General features: G+C 40.3%; 1 protein-coding gene across 1 annotated transcript in view; it reads right to left on the reverse strand.

Moving 5' to 3' along the window:
• Window positions 1-12,255: 12,255 nt before the first annotated feature.
• The window catches only part of LOC103480213 (mitogen-activated protein kinase kinase kinase 11), a 43,906-nt gene continuing 28,744 nt past the window's right edge, over window positions 12,256-27,417 (reverse strand). The window contains exons 5-10 of the mRNA XM_081599141.1: window positions 26,870-27,116; window positions 23,926-24,042; window positions 19,700-19,868; window positions 18,373-18,485; window positions 17,342-17,965; window positions 12,256-13,037 (exon numbers count right to left, since the gene is read on the reverse strand). Of these exons, the coding sequence (XP_081455267.1) occupies window positions 12,436-13,037; window positions 17,342-17,965; window positions 18,373-18,485; window positions 19,700-19,868; window positions 23,926-24,042; window positions 26,870-27,116 (1,872 nt within the window). The 3' untranslated portion in view covers window positions 12,256-12,435. The remainder of the gene's footprint in view (window positions 13,038-17,341; window positions 17,966-18,372; window positions 18,486-19,699; window positions 19,869-23,925; window positions 24,043-26,869; window positions 27,117-27,417) is intronic.

Genomic DNA, 27,417 nt, shown 5'->3' on the forward strand with positions numbered 1-27,417 from the left:
CACTTCATTTGCATTTATATGACAACAAAATAAAACAAAACATAGTTGTTTTATATTTAAAACAGATGCCAAATCCTCCCAGCTTGAAAATATAGGCAACACAGTCTATATCGAGGGTCCCCTTTTTAAATGCAGTACCGTTTTATTCTTAAACAGACCAGCCATCTGCTCTGACAAGGTAAAAACACAGTGAGAATTAAAAAATGAATAAAAAATAAAAAAAAAACAGTATGGTGGTCCAAAATGTCATGTTTTGGAGGACACACACTTGTTAAAATCTGTCATCACCTAAAGCGACGAGTCTCACCACTGACTCACACTGATATCCACGTGATAATGCTGTGCATGCAGAATCACTGAACCATGATGGGTCTCAATTCATGTTTCAGCTGAAAGGCTAAGCTTACCTACATATTTATCTCCAAACTGAATATTTAGCTTCAGTTTGAAGATAAATATTTAGCTTACCAACTAAATAGTTTGAAACTGACATTTATAAATTAATAACATGGTAAAAAAGTGAATCATGTTCTTTTTCTCATATGACAAACCTAAATTATGTTAAACTTTGACTGTACAGTAGATATGACTGTACAAATCCAGCGACAAGGTGCTTCTAAATAGAAAATGTTGCCGTTTGTGTGAATTGGGATACATTTCCTACAAAATGAACTGGTTCTTTAATCTACAACAGAAGCAACAAAAATAAAGAAAATATTTCAACCTGAAATCACATGTGTGTTACTGGCAAAAAACCTTTGCAAGAGATTGATTTTGCAACCCGTGACCTGGAGCGAAAAGCCTCTTCTTCTGGGTGAATTATGATTTTGAGTCCCCAAGAGAAAAATGCAGAAAATCTCATCCCAAAATCTCAATTTGAGAATTGAAATCTTGGTCAATATTTGTCACCGTTAACCTGGTGAACCACATAGAAAAAAACTAAACAAATGCAAGCATGGATTTAGTCTTTTTTTCTTTTTCTGTCTCCTTTCTGTGCAGTCGGTAAACTTCTTGTTACAATTTCAGATGTCTGTCAGAATCAGGCTTCTTCACCCTTTTTTTAACAATATCAAACACAGACACAAACCCCATGCATTTATATTTAATAATAATAAAAAAAAAGAAAAATCCACTTTCTTGGCATAATGTGAAAAGTGCTATTTCCAAACAAAATAATTGCTGCGACAGATAATTGTTATGAGGATGTCATCAAACCAACAACACATTCGTTCCAGTCTGCGATTGTTGGTGCGACGCCGGACAGCGGGAGGTGTCACACTCTGTAATTGGTGTCTAACATGTCAGTGAAGTGCTGAAAAATTGTCGTGGACCACACTGACAATAGTTCAATCAAACGGCAGCAGTTTCACACTGTTTTTATGCTCGAAGAACGGACGAATCATAAAAGCCTCCCAGCCGTATTCGCAACAATAAAAGTCACAGGCGAGTCAGGAGTGTTACGTTTTATTTGGTCGTTTCTTTTTTTTTTTTTTTTTTTCAGCTTTTTGTTCCTCTCCACAGGTTAAAACCCATTATAATAGTCATAAGAAATAAAAACACTTTCACATACTGCATACAGAAATAATACTCTCGACGCACAGTAAAAACAGTTGATTCAGGCCCAGCCCAGTGCGAGATTTCACAAAAAAAAAGAAAAAAATTGAGGAGGATTTTTGGAAAAGCACGAGGGCCTGCAAAGTCTTTAACTCGCTTGAGTAGAGACGGTCAAACAGTTACAACATGCACGTACAGGCAGAAGAAGAGCTGAAGCATGTCTGTGGTCAAAAAAAAGAAAAAAGTAAAAAAGAGTGGAGGAAAAAAAAAAAGCAGTTCAACATAAAATTGGAAGTTTGGGTGCCCCAAAGAAACATTAGGCTGAAATTTCTGCATATTTTTACCGAAATAGCTCAACTTTTAATCCTCAAAAGGCAAAGAAACTCTTTGACAGCACCCTGTAGAGAAAATATTTTACATTAAAAATGAAGAAATAGAAGCACCCAAAAGCATGCCTCGTTAAGACTCCAGTGAAAACCTAAAACAAGTATTTATCATCTTAAAGTAGACTGCGTCAACGGCCACCTTGAAAGAGACTCTGTCCAGTGTTTAAGAAGGTGGCCAGTCATAAATATCCTTTTTGACCGTCGTATGGAAAAACCGTGAGCAGGGAAATAAAATAAACCCCACAAAAAAAAAAAAAAAACCTTTAGAGGTTGAGAGTGAAACATTTGACTTGTGAGTCACGGGGATTTGTTCCAACCAAAACCTTGCAAATTGCATCTGTGGATCGTTGGGAGTTCAGCTCTAATGAACACCTGAAAGAGACCACCCACTGCTAAATACTCTCAGGCTTCTGTTAATTACTTTTAAATGCCTTACATGATCATAATTGGGATAATTTGCCAGTAGATAAAACAAGTTAGCGCTCAGAGGCAAAGCGGTTACAAACTTCCTGGTTTCCCCTCGCAGTGTTGTGATGAAGCACACGTCCGATTAGAGATTTCCACTGCGTTTGCTGGTCACACTCGAAATGTAATTATTGAAAACGTCAAAGTGATTTGAACACCGAAGATAACCTGAGTGCAAGCAAAAACGCTTTGTGAAAGGAGGATAAGAAGGAAAAAGAAGCCATCAAATTGGACTGGAAATCAAATATTTCTTAAAGAGTTGTTCCCTCTTTGGAACAGCGCACAATTAAAAAGTCCTAAATACTTTTTTAACAAATATTCAAGTTTGTCCTTAAATATGTTAATCACAGGCCTTTTGTTGTGGAAAATGTAATCTTGTGTGCGTATATTTATATATATTTTTAATTTATTTATTTTTCTCATGGGACTTTTCTGTCAGGCTAGAGTTCGAGTTGCAAGAGACTTCTTCATTGAGCCAGTTGAGGCTACCGCTAACTAGCTGATAGCTTGATAGCCAGCTATCCATCCATCATGGGTTAAGTGTAAATTTATTGGCAATTTGTCGTCTTTTGTACAGCTCTATAGCGCTACAGGTCTTAAATTTAATTCATAATGGTATTAAAAAGTCTTCCATTTGAGTTGGTGACACCCTGATCAGGCTTTTGGGATAACTGTCAGTATGTTTTACTTTGCTGTAGAGAAATTCTGTCTTTGCAGAATGCTTGCAATTCAGCCGCACCGGCAGGATTTACAGGTGTTCATACAGTCTTTGCAGCTAAGTGAGCTGAGGTTTTGAATTACACATTACGATTAGCATTTTAAACCAAACCAACCGAGAAGGGGGGAAATACATTTTTACAGTCCTTTTAAAGATCGAAAGAGATTGCTTGTGAACTGTGATCTGTATTGGTTTATCAAATGAACAAGAGAAAGGCCGAGAAGATCATCTATCAGTAGGAGCAAACTGTAATAAATCATTTAGCACCTCCATATCTAAGGGCTGATCAGAGTTCATTCAGCCAAATTGATTTGCAGCAGGGCTGTACCGTACTCTAAAAAAACAGAAATTTACAAACTGAATAGCTTCTGCTAGAGAGGAAGATGACAAAGGTAATTGAGTGTCAGTAACTAGACGGAGCAATAATCACGAGCAAGCGGATGCCGCATGCTGTTGAGTTCAATGAGGGAAGCGTGTTTGAGCCTTGGACTTGATAACCTCGCTGAAATCTGTGTTTATTTTCCAGACGTGCATCCAGTTGTACGCAGGAGCCGGCGCTGTGCTCTTGGAAACCAATCGGCCTTTCTTTCGCGGCTCCTATTCATTTCGTTTTCATTGTTATTGAAAGAGAAGGGGACAGCAGATTGTGACCTTGGGTGCCTGCGCCGAAAGAATTAGAAATAATATTCACAGTTTTTTCCGGAGGGCGAGCATCAAGCTTCTGCGCCTGCTGGCGATCTCTCGCGGACGTGGGCTTTTGTCCGCATCCCCCACCGGGGTTCCGCCGTCGCTGAACGGTCAGCGAAAGGTCAGATTTAATCATTTGGTGCCGGCCTAATGGGGCCAAACAAAGGTCCGGGCAGGTGTTTCACTTTCATAAACGCTAAATAATGTTTCTGGCTTAGACAGGAAGCTGAGAAGCCATTGTGGCATGCCAGAAAACCACGCGTTTGGAACATCCACCTAATTGACTGCAAGCAAACAAAAGAAACTATCAGTGATAAATGGAGAGCCACATATAGTGGTACTGTAGGAGTTAAATAATAACCAGCTTGCCAAAGTAAAAACTGAATTGAAGCAGTTTGAATCTAGTCTTACTGAACTGCTTCTAATTTTCCCGGGTGGAGAAATGCAACTTTTGGGGGAAAAAAATAAGAAAATTTTAAGCCAAGCTGCCATGTTTAAGGGCACACTGTTCTTCCTCAGCTCTTTAGAAATTCAAATGATCTATTTTATTTTCCCTACCTCACACTGACAAAGGTTTTTGTGTGTTTTTTTTTTTCTTGTTCCAGAGCTTGGTTAGTTTACCCCGAAGGCTTTAAAGTAATATATTTCCGACCTCCATCACCATCCCACCATGTTGTTGCAGTTGCATATAGCACATTGATTTATGTTATTTACCCTGTCTATTTTTTTTTAACAGAGAAGTGAATTGGATTGTGTCTGCATGGTTTTCAGAAACTGGAAGATGGGAACACACAAACCAGCTACCAACACAAACAGATTTATATTTCAGATTCAGCTAGGAAAAACAAGAAAAATAAATATCACACAGTGGGAACGTATAAATAAATTTAGATTTTAAATTATTTTAGTCCTAGTGTAGCAGCTAGCTGAAATTGCTAAGTTAATCAAGCTAGCCAACAAAAGAATTGTTTAGCTAGCTTTTTACATTTCTTATATTGACCCAGTTCAGCTACTTATGTTTTTTGTTAAAGCTCAACTTTATGAATTTATCAAAAATAATTAAGCCCTAGTTTATTATTTTTTGTTTTTCTTATGTATGCAAATCTAGAAATCAGCACAAACCTCAATTTAAATTGTGACGTATAGTACCCATCAAAAAATATCACTAGAATTGGATACACAGTGGGAAGTTATGCATAAATCAAACAAAATTTGCTAATAATATATTAATAAAAAGAAAATTGCTACTGCTAAGTCAATCAAGCTAGCTAACAAAAAATTGTTCAGCTAGCTCTCAAAGTTTCTTCTATTGATCTGATTCAGTTATGTTTTTAATAAAGCTTTACTTTATGATTTAACTATTGTAAGTTCAGGCTACTTTAATTTGTTTAGTTCTTCTGTTCAAATCTAAAAACCTACTATGCTCCTACTACCAAATAATATGACCAGTATGATATGGGCATATGTTGAGTATTATTGTACCCAAAAAACTAAATATAAGACCTGTTATTTTATATTAAGGGAAATACTTCAACAACATGTTAAACAAATTAAACATAATTTTCTCTCAAGGGTGTCAAAACACAAATGTTATTTTCTACTTAGGGCGAAAACCATTGAAGCTTTCAGTCTCAGTTTAAAGCAAAATCAGCTGAGATCCACTAATCTGCTCAGTCTTGACGCACTTCAACAAAAAGTGTCCAATTAGTGTTAATACTGGGAGAAGAGCTAGACAATTGATGCTACACTCTCCCATTAACAGCTATAATCAATACATTGTACGTTGGCTTCAACACCCAAACAGAATATGTTCCTGAAATGCAATTCAGTGTTTCCAAATGGAATTAAAATGCTAATTCTAATAACTGCACCAGCTAACTCAACGTCTAAATCAAAAATAAGCATGAATGTAAAAATGACTTTTTGCAGATCCAGTAAACTAACTTTGGATACAATTAAGCAAGCTTTCATTTTGTAACAGCCGATTGTAACATTACTGCAAGCAATCTCAAAGGGGTCAGTGCTTTCTCTGCTGATTTTCGTCAGGTGACACACTGGCCATCTTTGCATTCAGTTATTACTGTAAATGGCCCAGGCATGTCTTTAAATGAAGTTTGTCAAATGGGGCAGGAGGGACTTGACTACCTGTCAGCTGCACTCAGGACAGTGACTTGTGGTGACGGACTGCCTGCTGCCGAGACGCGCAGAGACTCATCAGGACTTTCTTGTCGAAGCGTAGGTTGTCAGCTCAGGGGCGACGAATGGCAGCTACGCTTCTTAAATCTGACAGCCAAAACCAAGAATCAGACATCCCTGTCAAAGACATCCTGAATAAAATGTGTCAAGCCTTTTCCTCACAGCTAGCAAATTAGAAAACCAAGTTCAGGGAAAGCGAGTGCGGGGAGTATTTTTGTGTGTGTGCAAAAGCAAGTGCTTATTCATTATGGGTCAATCCGCAACAGAAGTGATTACCAGAAGGAAAAACATTCCCCCCTCTGACTGCAGGTAGGAAAGTAATCATCTGTGAGAAGCACAAAAGACTCCTTTTATTTCGAGTCATATTTTAGGGTCCTCAATTATTAAATAGAAAACAACGAGAAATGTTTTCCAAAACCAAATCTCTGAAGGAAAATTCAAATCTAGCCTAGGCGGGTTGCTGAATGACAGCTGGAAGAGGATACTTCACACAGGAAAACTTGTGACTGAAGCAATTTCCCCAAACATTTCAATCATCTCAGATTCCTTGACGCACTTTTTTGATCACCAAAAACAGCAGCTGCCAGGAGGCAACGACTGTCATAAGATAGCGCCTGCTTTAGCGTGTTGACATACTGAGGCGAGGCATTAAGTGTTCACTTGCAATCAAAGTTGCAAGTCATTATATTTTGTTTGCTTGGATCATTTTAACTAGTTAGTAAAACAAAAAATGTCTGTGTTTTGGGAGTTGGTTGGTTATTTCTGTTGCTGTTTTAGATCTTTGTTCTGGTCAATTCATGACTGACCTTTCTGGGATTTCAATTCGTACCCTCTTTAACTTAAATCTGAAACTGCTGGTGCGCAGCTTATTCAACGAATAACTCCCTCACTTTCTGGTTGAAGAGTGAGTGAGTCGATGGCACCCAACCTCTGCCTCTGCCCTGAATGCTTTTTGGTTCTGGATGGGAGTTCAGTGAAATTATTAACATGCTATTAGACGTTTTTTCGATTGATATTGAACACGTGTCTACTGGAATATCATTATTGATTTATTGTCCAACCGTATCTGCTCATAGTCTAATGCAAGGAAATGTGGAGATTTGTCTAGTTAATGATGTCTCTACCAACCTCCTTTAGAAACATATTCATTATTGGCCCTCTTCCACCATTACCTACTCATTATGAATTGACTTGGCTCCACTCAGTTTGAGTCATTCTCCACTATAATTGGGGATCAGTTTTGTGTGGGTGGAGTAAAAGGCAATCACCGAAAAGTAGCCCAACCTGATCTGTATATGACGCAAGCGCAAAATGTCTGCACCTCGTCCTTAGACCACAGTGTTGATTTCAGAGTTGCCATTGTCCTTAACGCTCCAAATACGCTCACTGAGTTTTTATGAGTCGTAGGTCTGATTCTTCTAAGGGGCGTTGCCCTCATGACGCAACTAGTGACCAACATCATTGTGTTTTCAGCCTACTTTGCTTGGTAGCAAAGTAGGCCACATAGCTGCTGCCAGTGGAAAACACTTGGAACCGAGTCGAGTCTTGCTGAGTTGGTACTAGTGGAGAAGGGTCAGTAGATGTAGATCAGGTGTGGCTAGTGAAGGACAACGAAAGGACATCCAAGAAGAACACATTATTGGCAAGTGGAGTGTTAATGCATGACACTGAAAATGTTCTAACCTCCAAAATATCGGGGCTGCAATGCTATGATGATCATGAATTTATGATCTGTTAAACTCATGGACAGGTTGATGTAACCAACCTGTCGATGGGGTGCAGTTGCTACAACTTGGTACCATGCATCTCTCTCTTTAAAAGGTTAATGAAATGTTGTACATCATCTCTGAAATAAAATAAAGTAAAAAAAAAAAAGCTATGTTTTGCAGCTCTAGATGAAATAGGAAATCGTGGGTATAAAATAACTAGGAACCATTTGTTACGATGATCATTTCTTTCAGCAGCCATTATGGCATACTGATTTGTGGCTTCAGACTTTTCATTCTAAGGATAATTGTCTTTTCCTAACTGGCAGCCATTTAGCAAATTTTGTGGCCATTTAAGACAGCTTTAAAACTTTTAGAGCTAGGAAGCAGTGGGACGGCACATTCCTTGAAATCCCAGTAAATGATTTGGACCAGAACAGAATGTGTTAAAAAAGAAAACAATTGCTCCACAGTTAATAGACTCTGCCCTAGAACAAATGCCACTTTATTTTTTTCCCTCTCCCGCCCTCCAGCACTCCATGGGTGTTACAGAACTGAATGCTCCCCCGATGCCAGGACTATTCATGAGAAAATACCCCAAAAACTAAGACGGTAAGGAGACGTCAAGGGAGAAGTGAAGAACGGCCAGGTAAACGAGATGTGAGGAGGGAAAGGCTGCAGAAGCAGAAACAGCCTCAGCAACGAAGGCGATGAAGAAACGGTGCAGTCAGCAGTTGTAGCCGCTGGCACAGAACAACAAAAAGGAACGGAAAGGGAGGAGACCCCAGCTCACACGGGCTCTGAAACTTCACACGTTCAAAAAAAAGAAAACAGGACACAACATGGATCTGCATGGGAGCCGATGCAGGAAGCAGACCCACTTCTGGCCCAAAGCACGGCATCGCCAGGGCTAATTAATTACCCAAATATCTGATCACTTTGTTAGCGCTACGCTACACCCACCCTTATCAGGAGGCTCAGAGGCATCTCAGGAGTACACAGGAGAAAGTTATGCATACATCTAACTCAGTTTGGCAATGACTTTACATTATTTAAACAAAATAAACAGTTTTAAAGCAAGAATTACTTCTGGCAGTTAGTTGAAATTGCTACTACTAAGTCTATCATGCTAGCTGATGAAATAATTCTTTAGTTAGTTCTTTAAGTTCAGTTGAGCTACTTCTTTTAAATAAAGCTTTAATTTACAACTTACTGTTACCATTTCAGTCCAATTTTTCCCCCGTTGTGTTCAAATTCCATCTAAATGAGCTAGTACAGTAACTACTAGCTCAATGGTTGTGTATTATGAATGTAAAAAATAAATATATTTTTTATACAATTTTACATAAAGGAAAACACTTGATTTTGTTTTAGCTTTTCCATGAATGTACTCTTGTGTCACAGCCAGTCAGAGTTTGTCATATTTCAAACTATTTTTAGCTAATAGAAAGACTGTCGGCTATAAATGAGTGGGTCTCTTTCAGGTGCTCACTTGCTAAACAATCGTGTGATAAAGAGGCCATTTTGAAATAAGCAAATTATAGAGGCTGGTATGAATCATTACTCTGATATTCAACACACTCCTGAGGATAAGACGTCTTCGCTGCAGCAGGAAGTTCAGCTCCAGGTGCAAATTAACATTTCCCACAGCAGTTTCACAGAAATTCTATGAAAAGTGTCTGAGCATGTGTGACGTGCAATAAGATGATCCAGGTGTCAACAGGAAGCTGCGTTGGTGATTTGGAATAGGTGCAAAGCAACAAAACATTAATCTGGAATGCAAATGATCGGATGCAAGACTTTGATGAGAACGATTCGAAACAACAAAAAAAACAGACCTAAAGCATGAAGCCAACCAAAAACAGCCAGACAGGCTCGGATCAAATGTAGCAAAAATTAGCCAATTTGACTGTGTAACTTGGCCTAAACGTCTCAGCTAGTTGCCTGGCAACTCCATGGTGGCACATGATGGTGGAGTGAGCTGCAGATAGCAGGATGTTGAAAAGTCTGAGCAGGCCAAACTAGGGTGATTTACATTTAGGACTGTATGGAAAAAATTGAATGAATCTGAAATGTTTGTGAGGTAATTATCAGTTCAGAATAAGCAAGAAGCTTCCCAAAGCTTACATTTCTTGAATTGAGGTTCTATGAAATTATTATTTAGAGTTTAAAGATGCCATTTTGCAACTTTGTAGGAAAGTAAAAAGAAATCATTAAGTTATGTTAGCTTATGGAGAGATGTTAGCGTTCTGTCAGCAGCAACAGGATAAGGCCACAAAAAATAATTCAGACTTTAATCTCAAAATTCAGAATACTGAAAAAAAGTCATTTCAGAATTTCAGACAATTCTAACCAATATCAGAATTGAGTTTATTTTTTATCTGAATTTAAAAAAAGAAGGTCTGAATCAGATTAATCTCACAACTCTGACTTTTGCAGAAATGACTCAAATCAAAACTTTGCTCTTTTTTTTTTCTTAAGACATTACATTTTTTCAAATAAAAAATTGGAAAAAGTCAGAATTCAGACAATCTCAAAATGTTGACGATTTTTTTTCTATGAAATGCCAGAATAAGTCATGTAGCTGCTTTACAATGACTGGGGGGGAAAAAGTGAAAAGTGAATTAAAATCTAAAAACCTCGGCAGGGGCTGAGCTGTTTTAGTTGGAATATCTTCCTAAGCGGTGCATCCAGAACGCCTTTAAACTGAGAACTCCACCAGCATGAAGTTCTCTAAACCAGATTCAGATTCTATGAAAACTGCAGACGTTCTTTAAATAAAGCCTTCGAGCATTTAGCAAGTTCTACAGAGAATATCATTTAACTCCCATAATAATAAAATGTATTTGTGTTCCCGCCAACGCTCTGTGCGCTGCTCTGCATGTGAATCCCTGCTGCCTCCGCCTGGCGCAGCGCGGAGCCCAAAACCGCTTATTTGTAAGCACCTTTTGTCCGAGCGCTGGGCGGCATTCTTTGGCAGGAGAAAGGAGGGGTGGGGGTGGGGGGCGGCGGAGGGCTCCCCGTCCCGCTTCCTGTGCCGCCGTGTCGCCTGCCAGCCCAGTGGATCTGTCCAATCCCTGGCATTTCCCGAGGAATGTGACTGGAATGCTTTCTACTTCTGAAGGTGGGGGGGGAGTAGAAGGGGGGTAACGCCCGGGTCGCGGTTTTCGTTTTGGATTTCATGAGTGGCCTAGAATATCTACCGAGTGGATTCTCCCATAAAGCAAAACTGTAAAAAGAAAAAGAAAAGAAGCTTTCTTCCAACAATGAGACACAGATGCACACTCACAAGCATTTGATTTTTTTTTCTTCTATTTTTTTTTTTTTTTCTTTTCTTACACAATCTGGAAAATTTAGGTCAAATCTTGTCTAACGCACCAGCTGTAAATGGCCCGGGCCATTTACTGGTTCAGGGGAACCTTTAAGATATATATATATATATATATATATATATATATTAAAAACACTTCACAAAATAAGGCACTCCAATTTTCTTTCATTGTCCTGACTGCTTTCAGTCTGCAGGATGAAGCTGTAAAAAAAAAGAAAAAAAAAAAAAAAAAGGCCTGATCCACCTCTGCATTGTCACAATGCTTCAAAGCAGCAGGGGGAGATGAAAGCAGCTGATAGGAGCAGGATGACAGAAGATCAAGATGAGGCTGCTGATCTGGATTCTGCTCCTTCAAAGGGACAGCAGTAACACAGACGAGACGCCAGGAAAAAATGAAAAAGGAAAATGAAATTGGCACCAGCCGTTGGTTCACAGGCAGATATCCCACAATCCATTGTATCACCTTTTCCCCTGGCTTTCTGCTCTCCAAACCACCAGGCTGGGGTAGAAAGAACTACAATGCCTGCAGCTCCCTACCCTCAGTGGGATTTTAATTTGAAAGGTTCCAAGTTTTCGTCCCAAAGACAAACAAAACTAAAAAAAAAAAAAAAAAAACAGTAGTGAAAATGGTCCTGGACTGAATTGCATTGGCACCTGATTGAAGTTGACCCACAACAGCCACCTTCTTCAAATTAAACAAAACTGGTGTCAAACGTTTGTGCAGCAAAAATCTTCATTTGTGCCGCTGTTATTTTAAAAGATATTACTAAATGTTTCCGGAGGCCAACAAAGTCGACCAGCCATTCCACATTTACAAAATCAAACAACATATGGTTTCAATCAGCAGGGTTCCATTTGTGCAGTATTCATTTTTGTTTGTGCCGCTGTGATTTTTAAGATTTCTAGGTCACCAGACCCCCCCAGACATTGTCTACCAAATTAACGGTAAACGTTTCCAGATACTTTTCGAAGTCATCAAAAGGTTCCCCCAGCCCCTGCTTTCACACTTAAAATATTAAAACAATTCTGTGTCAAATTTGGTGCTGCTAAAATTTTAGCTGCACTAATCAGGACACAAATATAGCACAATTAATTTATATCAGTGCAGTTTGATTTTGTTAGTGCGGAGGTGGTAGGGGCTGGTTGATCTTCGGAAACTTCAGAAACATATGTTTTATTTTGTAAATGTGAAGTGGCTGATTAGTGGCTGATATGACCTCCAGAAACATTTATTAACATTAATTAAAATTTGAGCAGCACAAACGTAGCAGAAATGTTCAACACCAATTACACTCAATTTGAAGAAGTTGGGGGCGGGGTCAACCTCACTCAGGTATAGCGGCGATGAAGTCTGCATTCCATATAATCCACGACTGGGAATGAGATTTGGGTTCAGAAGCGATCGTCTCTGAGTTGCGTTGGCGACTTGAAGGGCTTGAGCCCAAGCGTCCTGCGGGGGTGGGCTCTCTCTTTGGTCACGTCCAGAGGCTTGCCACAGGCCGCCCAGCCCAGGTCCATGAAGGCCGGGTCCGCCGGGTTGATGGGTGCGATGCGGAACGAGGGCAGCGTGGGCGAGCCGTTGGCGGAGCATGGGGCGGATCGGGAGGTCCGGAACGGAGCGGAGAACGGGTCGAAGGGCGGCGCGCCGTCAGAGCTGCTGGAAGGGTCCGCCTTGAGGGCAAAGGGGTCACAGTCCGGAGAGGGGAAAGGGTCGCAGCTGGTGAAGGGGTTGGTGGGCGAGGGTTGGTAGCCCAGGGCGTGGCCGTCTGTGCGGATGGGGCTGCGGCCGCCTGCTGAGATGGCGCCACCCGCCGAGATGAAGCTCCAAGGGTCGATGCGGGGCCGGATGGGAGACGGGCGTGGCCGGGGGATGACACTGACCTCTAGGCGCCGGGTTTTGGGGCTCCATAGCGCTGGGTTGGGGTGGAGGGCGTAGGGTACGGAGGTCTTGTCCTCAAAGTCCAGTGTGTCTTGGCATAGGGGGAGATCTAAAACTGGAACAAAACAACAAAAAAGTGTTACGCTTCAATAGATTCCTAAATAAAAAGAAACTTTCACGTCACGTTAAGTGTGGAACATCAACATTTTACTGGGATTTGAAGTTATAAAAAACAAGTAGCGTACCATTGTAAAGTGGGATGAAAATGATGCATAACATCAAAAATGCTGTGATAAAAAAAAATCTGGTGGGGAATACTAGCTATAAAAAGTTAGTTACGCTAACCCTAAAGCACTAATCATAAACATTAGCTCTGCTAGCACAACAGAATTATTCAAACTGAAGCTAATGCTAAAGTGCTAACTACAGTTCAAATTACATTTGCCCTTGAATGACAACCTTCAACAACAATATAACGTACATTTTATTTTAATTTTTTTTACATAATCTATAATGGCCTATAATGTTAATATCATGTTCTTTATTTTGTTCTTGTATATTTGTTGTTTGAAATCGCTATTAGCGAGAAAACGCAAACGTAAGAGAAAAACAATTATTTGAAGAATTCTTCAATAACTAAAACTCGAAAACAGATGTAAACTTTATTCATCTCAAAGTTTATGTATTAGTGCTTTAGAATTTTCTAGGTGTGCTAAGCGCAAACAAAATTAGCAGTATGCTAATCTGCTATTAGCACATTAATAGAGGCTTTTATTCATAATTTTATACTTTTATTTAAAATCTGTAATGGAATTATGTCATATTGCTGTAAACAAGTGAATTCAGTTAAAAGTCCTGTTCGGTCAATTTGTCAGGTTTGTCATTGAACAAATATCCTGAAGACCAAGGAGCACAGCAAAAATGTCTCTTTAATCGGATCTAATGGCTGAAGTGCTCCACTCAAACGTCTCTCATCTGATTTAATCCATTCAGTGAAATTGATCAAAAACAAGAAGATGAAAGCACAACTTTACTGCAACACGAAAAAAGAAAAAAAAAACAGAAATGGAGCAATTACAAGTGAGGAATGTTGATGTAATTAGTCTCAATTAAGTGTAACATAGTGCTGTTTAACTAGTTGACAGAGCTGCAAGAGCAGCAGACAAAGCGTAAATTGGCGCTGACAAGAACATTAAACTCAGAATAAATCACCCTGAGTGAACATTTGCTGTTTCCAAATGTGATGCGTCTGCCAAATGGCATTATTTACATCAACAGTTACCCTCAAAGGCTGCCGAGCTTTTCAGCTGACAAGAGCGAGCAATCAGGAGTCACACTAGAGCAGCAGAATATAAAAAAAAAAAAAAGTGACAAAAATCCTCTGAATAAACATCTCTTTTTCAAGCGCAGGCTGCCAGGCGAACCATGTGGCAGTCTGTCGCCTGCGTCATTCCAGTCAACAAGCATATTAGCTAAAACACACTTGGTTAATGATGGGGTTTTTTTCTTGTCTTAAAATTCAGGGTTTTTGCAGGTTTCCCTAACTCAAATTTAAGACGTTTTAAGGCCATTATAAAGGGAATTTAACCCCTACGACTGGAATGTACAAACTTTGTCCAGCCAACTGCCGATAATCTTGTACTCCACAATCATGAACTACCACAGCAGTGGCATGCTAGCCTCAACCGTCTCCTGTTACACACAAGAAGTCTGGGTGCGACTAAACAGAAAAGTCCCACAGGAAAAAAATTACATAGAGTATACGAGATTAAATAGTTCGTCCTGTCAGGACAAAATTTAAAAACTGTCCCCATATATTAAAGGCAAACTTACTTTTTATAATAAATTGAATACTTTTTAAGGCCCAACATTTAGATACATTAATTGAAGACTTTTTGAGCATGTGAGGGCGCCGTGTAAGGTGTGTATGTGTTTTTGTGACATGTAGTTCAAGCGACCAAAACATTTGGAGAACATTCAGACCTGTTTTCAACACCGGGGTGTTACCACAGGGGGGCGCCAAAATTGGGTCGTTTACATTACTGCAACATAAATTGAAACAGGTGTGAATAAAATCGATGCAACTGTCTGAAAGATTACATCATTGACATTTCCTTTGAGCTTTTATTGTGTATTTCATGTGTTTTCATCACAAAAGATCATTCTGCAAATCTGCATGAATTTGCATTCATCTCAGTTCACAAAATAAAATCCGGTCAAGTGGAATCAGTATGAATCCAAATGTTCTCAGGAGGCCTCACAGATTTGCTAGAAACCATTAGAGAACAAACAAAATGACGAAGACCAAAGAACTAGGGGTGCACTGATTGCTGATTTCTAGACAACCTCCACTCTTAAAAATCCTCATTCCAAATTTTGGCCGATACCAATTTTTTTTTTTTTTTGGTCAATAAACACTTGGTAAATACTGCGACAAAATCGTTAAGAATGAAACTTCACAATACGTGTAGTCAGAGAATCTGAATACAAATGCATGTCACACTTTTCATATTTTTAGTTGTTCCTCCTACTCCACAATCATGAACTACTTTGCTTCCGTCTAAAACTCGGAGAGAAAGCAGCACAAAGAATGTAGCACAAAACGTAATGTGAACACTATTATTGAAAGGCATAGTGGTTTCACACAAATTCGCCCAGCTTTCCAGCAGACAGACTGCAGATTAGCAGTCTGGAATCTGCTACATTTCCATCCAATGTGCTGCACTCATCCTGCGCTATTTAATGAAAGAAAACTCCAATCACAGAAGAGTGAAAAAAACAGCATTTGAAAAAATAAAAACCCTGGTTGATAGCTCTGCTTAGCCAGTATTAGCAGTGAAGTACAGCAAGGGCCAGCTGTTACCTGAGATATGCAAATGGCTGCAGAGAAGCTTTGATGCTAATGAAAAAGCTCCTGCAGCAACGAAGTATCCCCTGTGCTGCTAAATGGAAACAAAAATTCTCACTAAAAACAAAAGACAATGATAATTCCGGGGGAACCGTGTGTGTGCATGTGCGCGTGTGTGTGTGCGGGGGTGGCACATTGTTATGCCGCGGTGGTACGGGACTCAAGGTTAAAGCCGGATTGGGATTTGCGTGCGCGGCCGGGTGGAACGAGCTCGGTTAGGGGTTGCAGATGAATCACAGAGCTAAATTAAAAACCCGAATCCGAAACCCAATCTGGGCGAAGAGCAGGTACTTAAAGGAAGTACTCTGCTGATTTAAAATGGCACTTCCAATAAGAAGAGAGCTGGAGAAGACAAATTAAAAAAAAAAAAAAAACACTAGTGAGAATTAAAACAGCAGAGGTAGACTCTAATTATTATTAGATCAGGCTAAGGAGGCTTTCTGGTTCTTCGGCAATGGCTCTTAACTCTGCCTTAAAATTATAAAGAATCAACTAATGTTTCAAATGTAAAATTAATAACAAATGCTGCTTTCAACAGTTTTTTATGTAATAAATTGATTTTCCACACCAGAAGTATGGGTGATAGTGTTTAGGATCTTTTTTTTTTGTTATTAAATTGGAAATCATTGTTTGTTTCTCCTTTCTACAAAAGTTAGTTGTTTTTTTTTATTTCAAAACTTAAAAACAGAAATAAAAAATAACAAATTTCCTTAAGTTGATATTTATATTTTATATTCATTTTAACAAGGTCAATTTTTTAAAGTAATTATTTTTAAGAAACTGGGCCAGACTTTAAGAAGAGCTTACAGGGGTAGAAGCCCAGAGAGCCAAGTTTTTGGGGGCTCCAGAGATTTATTTTTTAAATGCATTTTTATTAACACGTTTTATAAAAATCATAGTCTACATAAAACTAACCAACCCGTGTTAAATGAGGTGTTTTAATAATGTAAATGTTGAATAGAAACAATATGAGTAATAAAAATTTTATTCTAAATCTAAACTACATCTTTTCAGGGTTATTATGTAGACATCAGTGTGTAAAGTTGATTACTTGTACCCACTGATGAGCTCCACCAATGTGTTTTCATTTATATGAGTAAAATACATTTTTGGTCGATTGAGCAAAAAAATTTGCCCCTATCCTTTTAAATCTGGCCATGAGCGCAGGGCATTCTGGGTAAATAAAACCAAAACAAACACCTGCTGTTTTATTCAGGGTTAGCGGGAGGGTTAACTTGTTGTCTTGTACCATCGACAAAATCTGCTAAAATCTGACGCCGTCATATTTGTTTACATATTGTGAAGTAGAAAGTGTCTTCTTCAGTGGTTCTTAATGCAGCACTCCCACAGGCAAGGAGGGGAACTGCACCAGGTGAAAATGCTACAAATGTCGCAACTTTGATCCCCAATTGAACGGAGTCTACCGGACTATCAGGTGTAATATTATTTATGTGGATAAAGGCAAATGTGGCTCTCAGGGTTATAACGGTAGGGGGAGTGAACCCACTGACCCAGCTGGGAGGCGTGTAGGCCGTAGCTGGACCTCCTCCTGCGGTCGGGTCGGTGCTCCCAGGCCTCGCTGCTCAGCTCTCCGTTGCTGGAACCAGAACTAGCGGTCCAGTCCACCGGGACAGCGCCGTCCTGCTGCAGTGGAGTCCCCGGGCTCGGCGGGCCGCTGTAGTGCGTCTGCGGTGTCCGGGGGCCGGACCTTTCACGAGGGTTGGGCGGTGGTGGCGTCAGGGGCAACGGCTTCAGCTCCTGGTACTGCAGGGCTAAATCCAGCAGCGGCTTGGGGAGCGGCTCAGAGGTGGAGAAGGTGATGAGGTCGTCCACCACAGGGGGGTCAGTTATGAGCGGCCTGGGGGGGGAGATCTCCAGCTCAAAGGAGGAGCGTTCCTCCAAGGCGGGAGGGTTAGTTCGAGGGGGAACCCTGGGGGGAACGTCCAAGCCCCGACCCAGTGCCACAGAGGACAAGAGGGAGCCGCAGCCTAGCAATGCCCGGTGCGTGTTCTTGACGGCACCGCCAAGGAACCCCCTCTCGGGCATGGGGGAGCCGGCCGGGGAGTAGCCCCCCTCCTCGCTGCCAGAGTCTCCCTGGGAGGGGGGGAGGCGGAGGCTGTCCTTCGATGAGGAGCCTGTAGAGAGAGAGAGAGAGAAAGTTTAGTGAAAAAAAAGAGATGTGAGACAGTAATGACTCCACGCATTTATTATTCATTCAGCTTCTGTTTCTAATTCACACTCCCAGACTTGGGTGAGTCTTAAAGGAGCAGTATTATGTGTTTCCAGGCACATAGTGCCAACTTATAGCACAGTCAAGTAACTATGTTAACTTAAGTGGTTAGAAACTCAAATACGAGTTCAAATTTGAGTTTTTAACTTAACGTCTTGAAATTAGGCCTCTGTCACTTTAATGCTTCCTGCTCTTTCGGAAACTCCGCCTTCAGAAAGTCGTCATAACATACCTCCTCTACTAAGCCTTTAACAACATTTTTACCAGCGTTGCAATGAGCAGTAGCTCCTACTGCCCAGACGGCAGCGTTACCGTTCTGAGTGGAGGCCGAGGTCGGCGTGGGGGGGCGGTACTCCTCGAAGTCGTCCATGGCGTCTCCGTTCTCGTTGCTGTCCGACTCCAGCAGCTTGGCCCTCATCGATAAACTGGAAGCAGTGAGACGAGCAGAACATCTTAGAACGCCTAATATCAGTATCAGTCGCTGGACTGAAAAAAAAACATGGTGATAATGTGCTTCATCCAAAGAGGCAGATTCTGTTCAGTCTAATTCTGTGTGGTTCTCTAAGTGACATCATGTTTTATTATTCATTATATTTAGAATTCCTAATTGCGCTTTATAAACCATTGAAAGAAGTTTTGTTGCAGTTTATTTTTACATGTTTGACCAAGTCAACCTATTTTTTTTGTCAATTTCAGTTTCTTTATTATTATTTCACATTATTCTCTTAACTGCACTGACTGAATAAATTAAGGTTGTGTTTACATGTTTGACCAAGCTTGTGAAGCTGTTGGTGTATTTAGGTGTGCTGTGCTGGTGCATAGGTATCAGATACATTTGTAATTCAGCACATTTATGTCTGTGTTTGAAAAAAGAAAAGATATTTAAAATCAATTTAGCTTCTGCATCTGTATCGTACCGAAGTGAAAAAAGTGGACTCTGCATCCCCGGTTTTAATGTTATTTATATATTTCCTTCATTTACAGTTTAAAATCAACATGTCGCTTGATGATATAAACAAAAGTTCTGAATGAAAGTTCGTGGTCAGAAATAAGGACGCATAAGGAAGGATTTCCAGTAGCTGTTAGTGATGGAACAAATTAGAAGAGGCCTCTGACTGAAGACCGTTATTTCATCAGGCTTATGACTAACGGACACACAGACGGCTCAGTGTCCAGGCAGCATCCATTATGATTGATGGTAGAGAAGGTTTGAACTTCCTTCTTCTCTGTCTGCAGTCACAAAGTTTCACTTTCAACTCCTCTGTGATTTGTGGTTGTAGTTTAGGGTTGTTGTTTGTTTTTGTTTGTTATTTTTTTTAGCTTTTTAATATCCTAGTTGTAAAAACAATACCTTTTGTTAGTCAGAGTAACAAAATAAAAATAAGCTAAAATTCCTTCCAGCTGCCCAGCATCCAAAACTAGAGGGAATAAAAGTCTGAAAAAACAACAAACCAGAACTAACATAACAAAGCTATTTCTATATGCAGCCATTAGCAGCGCAGCTCTAAAATGGTTTTATGTTTGTTGAAGTATGTAATATGTGATTTTTTTTCTTGTTGTTGTTGTTTAAATACATATTGTTAAAAAAGAAACGAGCAGAACCAAAGTAGGACGTTAGTGGTTTAAAGTCCCGGTGTACCTGCTTTCCTGGGGACTCAGCCGCAGAACCTTGGGGCTTTTGGGACTCTTCGGGCTCTGGGGCCTCCAGTGTGGGTTCAGCCTCAGGTCTCCGTTGGACTGCTTGTGAGACGGGGTCTCTAATGACCGGACTGGGGCCAGACAAAACGTCCTGTTGTCGCTGGGACTGACTGGAGAGACCGAGACCAAGAGAGAGAGAGAGAGAGAGAGAGAGAGAGAGAGAGAGAGAGAGAGAGAGAGAGAGAGAGAGAGAGAGAGAGAGAGAGAGAGAGAGAGAGAGAGAGAGGACATGAGATGAAATCAATCTGCACTGGCTACAGTTTTTCTACACTTTTCTCTCATGTTTTTGTTTTTGTATTTCCGAGGCGATGGTGACACTCAACCTTCAAACTGATCAGAACCACACATGGTTCACAGGGAAGGGGGAACTGGTGGGACTTCAGCTCTAAGAATAACTGAGATTGCATGTGCCAAGCTCAAGTGACACATCTCAGCTCTCCTCACACCAACAGGTCTGCGCTGCCAGCAGTGTGAACAGCATACAGTAACACAGTAACACAGAGGATGTCTAAACCAGGCCGTCTGCAACAGCTGTCACTGTGCTAAAAGCTTTAAAGCAGGGGTCCCCAAAGTCGGTCCTCGAAGGCCGACATCCTGCACGTTTTAGCTCTCTCCCTGGTGGTAGTAACAACCTTTTCAGCATGTCAATTGTTATTCTGAGACCTTCTAATGAGCCATCATTTGATCCAGGTGCGTTAAACCAGGGAGAGAACTAAAACATGCAGGATGCCGGCCCTCGAGGACCCACTTTGGGCATCCCTGCTTTAAAGGGACAGAGTCATGTGTTTTCCAGGCACAAAGTCCCATTTTATAGCACAATAAAGTAACTATGTTACCTTCAGTTGTTATAAAAAAATAATAATAAAATATGACTTCAATATTTAAAGGCTTGAAATTGCACCACTGTCTCTTTAAGAAATCCCTTGTCTTTCTGAAGCTCTGCCTTCAGAAAGTCATCAAAACATTTCTCCTCTATTCGCCCTTTAGCAACGTTTTTACCACTGAGAAGTAGCTCCTACAATGATCTTAGCGTGTGTTTAACCAGGTGTTTGCTAATTGCTGCTAGCTAGTTTGAAGGAGCTGAGTGGGGGAGGCGTAAACTCAAACTCTGAAACTGCAGCCCAGTGGAGGAGCTTCGTCCTCGAAGGCGGAGCCAAGTCCAACCATGCGTTTTGTATAGCCGAATGGTTGCCATGGAGATTAAAGGATTTCTCAAACATGAATGAAAGAATCAATTCAACACTACCAGGATGCTACATAATACTGTCCCATAAAGCCTTTTCCAAGAGCTTTTACCCCTGTTGGTCTTTCGACTTTAGACCTAAAGGGGGCGATACATCCTGGAATTACCTCTTCCAATTCCAGGATGGGGTAAACTGTAGGAGCTGGTTTAAAAACACATTTTTGGTATTTTCTCTGCAGAAATTTGGCTCAATTATTGTTCCCTTGTAGTTAAAGAGTACTGATTTATACAAATACAGATCAAAGAGTTAAAATATGTAGTGTTTAGGGCTGGGCAATTAAAAACAAACAAAAAAAAAATCTCCCCGTTTTTTTTTATATATCAAATTAGATTTTTTTTTTTTTCTGCACTTTTTTTCCTTAAAAAAAACCAAACAAATGAAATTCAAGTCAACTCTGATCTTTTCATTGTGTTGGTCTTTCACATTAAATTCCAACTGAATATGTTTACCTTTGTGGTTGCAATGTGGCAAAATTTGGAAGAGAGGTATGAATACTTTTGAAATCCACTGCATTTTCTTTTCTTACTTTAGTAGACACTAATTTTAGCTGCAGTTTCTGCATTTTCTTGTGTGTCCGGTTTTCGAAACGACACTTGTTAGTTTGTTTTCCTCGTTATGTTCACAAAGTGTGAAATAACACAATAACAAAAGCAACAACAACAAAAATGTCACGCTAGCCTTAATTACATAATCCATTTAAACAACTAACTGAAACAGATCATTTTCTATGCACTTCTTTAAACATTAAAACTTGTTATATGTGGAGTTTTAAAGCTCTATAAAAACCTAATGAAGCTAAAGAAATCCCTATCTAATAAGTATAAAGGTGGGGGGGGGGGGAGAAGCATTTCCGAAAACACAAGTTAATATCATTTTACACTATGATGATATAATGAGCGAGCCAGTTATACATCCAGGATAAATGGAGTGAGCAGCTGCCACTGTTTGATCCAAATTCGGCTGTAATGCGTAACATGATTAGCGCCGCACAGTTAGGAATCAAGCCAACCTCTGGGAAATCTGCGACAGTCTTCCAATTCCAGGATGGGGTTCAAGTACGGGAATGCTTCAGGAGGGCCGACCTCCGGAACACGATGCGACTTAAACAGAGGAGAAGGAACACCGAGCAAATTTTGTTTTCTAAATTTACAGCATGTACCCAGGCAGAGGTAGTCCGCGTTTTTACAGCCCGGGAGAATGACATGCACTTCAAATATCGGAGGAAAAACTGTCATAACGGTAACCGTAGAGTACCTTGTTATTGTGACTCCAAAATTTCATTTCATTTCGGTAGCAGAAATGAAAAAACTCAGTAGATAAACTGTGTTACATTAGAGGCAATCTGGTTGCCTTCCTGACGTGCGCCGATGCATAATTTAGGAAAATGACTTGGACGTTTTTACGTGGCTCTCCTCATCACCATATTCCATATTTTTATGTGCATTAGAGGTTTATTTTCCTTTTTTGAGATTCTATTAATAAGGGTCAGGAACTCTAACCTGATTGAGGGGCTAGAGGAGGGGTCTGCAACATGTGGCTCTTTAGACCAACCAGTGTGGTCAAAAATGCAAAAAAAAAAAAAAAAAAAAACATTATAAAGATTTTTCACAAAAATTACACTAATATAGTTAGGGATATTCGTTTTTGATATAGTAACTTTGATAAAACTTTACATCTTTTGGTTTTAAAGCATGTTCTGTTCCTTTGGAAAATATATATATATATTTGGGTAAATGTTTGATTTTCTTCATTTTAAACCTAAAAAAACAACAATAAAATTGTTTTTTTCATTTAAATAAAGAAAAATCCTATTGTTGATTTTGTTAAAATAAGCTAATTTCCTTAATGTCACTTTTGTGGCTCTAAACACGTTTTGTTCAGCTGGACCAAATGGCCCTCGGGGTTGTAACGATTGCTGTCACACTTGAAATAAAAAGTGAAATAACTAATAAAGAACAAAAATCTTAATCTATTTCTGCCCCAAACACGCATAAAATAAATTGTAGCAGAAATACTCGCTAGCTTCCAACATGTATCGCTGAGCTAGGGAGCTAAATTGCAAATAGAGCTGAGACATAAAAAAATGGGGCTGGTTTGAATTCCTTATTATCTCATTTGTCAGATAATGAAACAATGGAACTGATCTGAGCAGAGAAATAAATGTTCTCCACTAAAATATCCAGAGATGAAAAAAGAAACTGCTGGCTTCTAAGAGGAATATCCTCTAAACATATTTTAATGGCCGCCCCACTCATGGTTTAGTAACTGCCGTTAAAGAGTCATTTAGAATTAAAAAAAAAAATCATACCACTTATTAATAATCAAGTGATAAATCTGTTAAATGTAAAAAGCACTTTTGTAGGTTAATATTTCTTATTCCAATTTTTGCTTTTATATCAATTCCTTGAACAATTTTGTTCTTAAAATTGTCCCTTTTGGAATTGTTAGAAAACACAAAAACAAAAACAACATTAAAACATCCTGGAAAAAATGGAGCACGTGTGTCTCCATTTTTCTGCACAGGAAGTATAGCTGAATGGCTCCCCCTCCTGCTGGATTGTGGCAACTGCAGACAGAAGAAACAAGACGAAGTCTACAGTTGGGGAAAATAAAAAAAAAAGAAATGCTGAACGGCTCAGAGGAAGTTGGATAATAATTGGACTGGAGCAGACTGTAGAAAAGGGAAAAGGGTGTGTATGAGAGAGAGAGAGAGCGCATGGAGGAGAGAGGGCGACAGGGAAAGAGTGCAAGGAACTAGGGGTGGGGTGGGGGGGCCCACAGGGACACAAGGGGAATACAAAAGACGTGTGTTTAAGACAACATGAAAGCAGATGATGTTCACAAACGGAGATATTGCAACGCAGGATGTGTGTAAAGACGTGATCAGAAGCAATCTGGACGGAGGGAAAATAACTATACTCACGTTGGATTGCACGAAACCGTGGGCCGAAGGACGGCGAGGAGCCCGAACCCAAATCCGGAGAGTTCCGCCTCTTTTCCAGGCCTGGGGATGCCTGCACTGTAATTTTATGGATGAAATCTGCACACGCACAAAAAAAAAAAAAATCACAAAACAGCTTTTTAAGACAATTCATGCTGAAAGGTTGCAACATTTTTTTTATCTGTCTGTCAACAATTTCAGCTGATTTCCAACAGATTTCAGCTGCATTATTTTACACTACTCATTGAATATTTGGCTTTTCTGCTTTTAAAAACTCTAATACTTAATTACAAATGTTACAATACTGCATGACAACTCATAGCAGAGATGATCAAATGAAAAAAAAAACCTCATCCAAGAGTCAACTAACTAGTGAGGCACAACAGTTTGTTAGCAGCAAGAAGCAGCAATTCAAGATGCTGTGTGTTTTTGGATAGAAATCATAACTGAAAGACTTGTTGCTATTGTTAAATAATGTAAAAATAATAATTTACTGCCAACAAATACCAAGCTATGTTGTACCTAGTTTACTAAGTAGTTGGTGGAGTAAATGGTAAATGGACTGAACTTACTGTATATAGCGCTTTATCCAATCATTCTGACCACCAAAAGCCCTTTACACTAGAGTCACATTCACAAATGCTTACACATTTATACACCAATACGCAGATCGGTAGGCAATTTGGGGTTAAGTGCCTTGCCCAAGGGCAGGAGGAACCTACAACCTTCCGATCGCAAGACGACCACACAGCCACAGTTGCCCCAATTTATTTTTAAAGTTTTTAAAGCCAATTTAAAAGCTGCCTGGTAGTAAAATGTAAGTATTCTGAAGGTAAAAAGTTTGGATTCAAATATGTTCACATCCAGTTTCAGGGCTCCTGTCCTGAGACCTTCAGATTGAGGAAGTTCATTCATTAAGAGGGTTTATTTGCTCTGACTCAGGTTCATCATTATATTCATTGAAACAATTATTCACAACGCAGACCAGACCTTTTTATAGAAATCCCCAACAATTACTGCAGTGAATTCAAGCGTCGCGACTAACAGTTATTTTTCTGTGGATACCTTCAACATGTAGTAATAAGAGGGAACAAGACAAATATGTAAAACAAGCTACACAGAGCAGTGAAAAATGAAATAATGCTACTCTAAAAGACAAATGAAATTAGTAACAAAACAAAAGGTCAAGAGAAGATGGTAGAAACAGTGTTGGCATAATGTGGAAAATTGACCATATGATTATGATTTGGTCATACTGGGTTAAAGAATATATTATTTAAAAACATGCTACAGGGAAACGTGACTTCTGTTTTTGAGATGAGACAGTGGAGCATATTTTATAGTTCTGCACCACATATAATGATGAGAGAATTGGACTGGGACGTAATTTAAGACAGTAAATACCAGCTGGACATGCAGGAACCTTTGGACTAAGTCTGTAGTTCAAAATGTTGCTCTTTTTTGTTACAGTACCTAACAATTAAATGTATTTAAAACATTTTTGAGAATACATAAAACTACATACAGTGTCACATATTGTGTTTGAAACAAATTACTTTAAGTCAAAAGTGCAAGAGGAACACAAGCAGAACAAACGCACAACAACAACAAGTGCCACGGACAGGAAATGAAAAAGCGAAAATAATAAAAGGGTTTGGCGCAATACGGCTCTCAGGAAAACAAAAACACCGACTTTAGGGGAAGGGAAGGTATCTAAAAAGAAAGAGCCAAAGGCATTGACTGGAAGCGCCAAAGTGAGAGGCCAGTATGCCTATGGACAGGAAGTGTTGAGGCGTGGTTGGCTCACGCTCCCCTCTCATCAGCCCCTACACCCCCACCCACCACCACCACCACCACCACCACCACTGCCACCGCCGCATCACCGCCCTGCTGCTGCTGGGAAAAGGGCTGACCACGACACACAAACACACTGACAGGCACACACAGACGGCGCATTTACGCATGCATGCTCGGCCCAAAATACACTCAGACTTGAATTGAAGCACTGGATGGAAACTGCTGCTGGCTGCGTGACTCTGCCGCAGCAGAGGACACATCAGCCGAGGCGGTCAGGTGAGAATATGGGAGAAAACTAGGGGTGCGTCAATGAATCGACCCCAGATTTCCTTCATTTTGGGAGACCAGTGATCGGTCGATACTTAAAAATGAAGTCGATTTTACCCGCTGATCTTATCTACCTGAGCAAAGGTATAAACATCAACCACTGTCTTCTTTTGCCATGGCGTGAGAGGTTTGACTGACGGGCCTGATTGTCTGCGGTTAACAATAGTCACCCCACTGCTGCCAACTCAGCAACTTTCTTGGTACAAGTTTGTAGCATTTCAGACAAAAAAAATGACTATTGGCCAAAATTGAAATTGGTAGGTCAGGGTTCCTTAAAGATCAGTAGTCGGCCTGAAAACTGCAATCGGTGAAGCCAGTGTGATATAAGCCTGGCAGGCCTCCGGGCTTTACTTGGCTAAACATTGTTTGATCATTTTAAATAGGATTTTTTATAGAACAAGTAAAAGTGACGGTAAGGACGGATTAAGCTAGGTTTATAGTTGACACACGGATCTGGGCACAAAGGGGTGCGCACCAATCACACCATCCCTGCACCTGCTCCTGCGCTTCTGAATTTTTAAAACTTTTTAACATTAACACAAAAACACGTTGGGCTGCTGGTGGACAGCTCTAATGCCCTTAGCACTGGGCTTAGCAATGTTTCTAGAGAAAACCGCTGCTCAAAGCGATCAACTCATTGTTGGGACAGTCATGGTTTCTAATCATGACCGCTCACCGGATCAACGCTTAGACATGCCAGACAAGCAAAAAGAACCTTTATTTGCAATGCGATTCAAAGTTTGAAGCTTGTTTGAATAAAACCGAGCTCTAAAAACCAAAAAGCACACGGAGACGGAAATACCTTGTGGCATGCTGATCTTCTCGCCGTTCTTGCTCTTGAGCTTGTGCTTCTTGAAGGTGCCCTTGCGCTTCTTGACGTTGGGTTTCTCCTGGTTCTGGTTCAGGTGGAGGATGAGGAGGCTGAGCTCGCGCTCGAACACATCCTGCTCCCACTGGGCCAGCTGCTGCTCGCGCTGCCGCAGGAACTCTTCGTGGGACTTCTGCTCCAGGGCCGCTCGCTTTAGCTCCTCTTCGCGGCACCGCAGCTCCTGATGGAGGTGGAAACGCATCACCGCATCGTTAGGGGCATTCTGCAGGCTATACAGCTTCAGGAGGGCAATGGGCACACACTGGATTTTATTTAGGGGCATCAGTGTAATGCCACACTTCCAAAGTTGTCTGAAAGTAACGCATAATTTTGCTTCACATTTATACACCAATTTAGGCCCGTGCCTAACTGCCCTGTTGGTTTAGTTTTTGCCGTATTTATATATTGAATGTCACTTTGAATTATTTGTGGAAAATTCACCTTTTGTGGATTTGTCCATAGGGCATATCTAAAAACATTTT

Source organism: Poecilia reticulata, chromosome 18 (genome assembly GCF_904066995.2).
Source record: "Poecilia reticulata chromosome 18, P_reticulata-male-v2, whole genome shotgun sequence".
Lineage (NCBI taxonomy): Eukaryota > Metazoa > Chordata > Actinopteri > Cyprinodontiformes > Poeciliidae > Poecilia > Poecilia reticulata.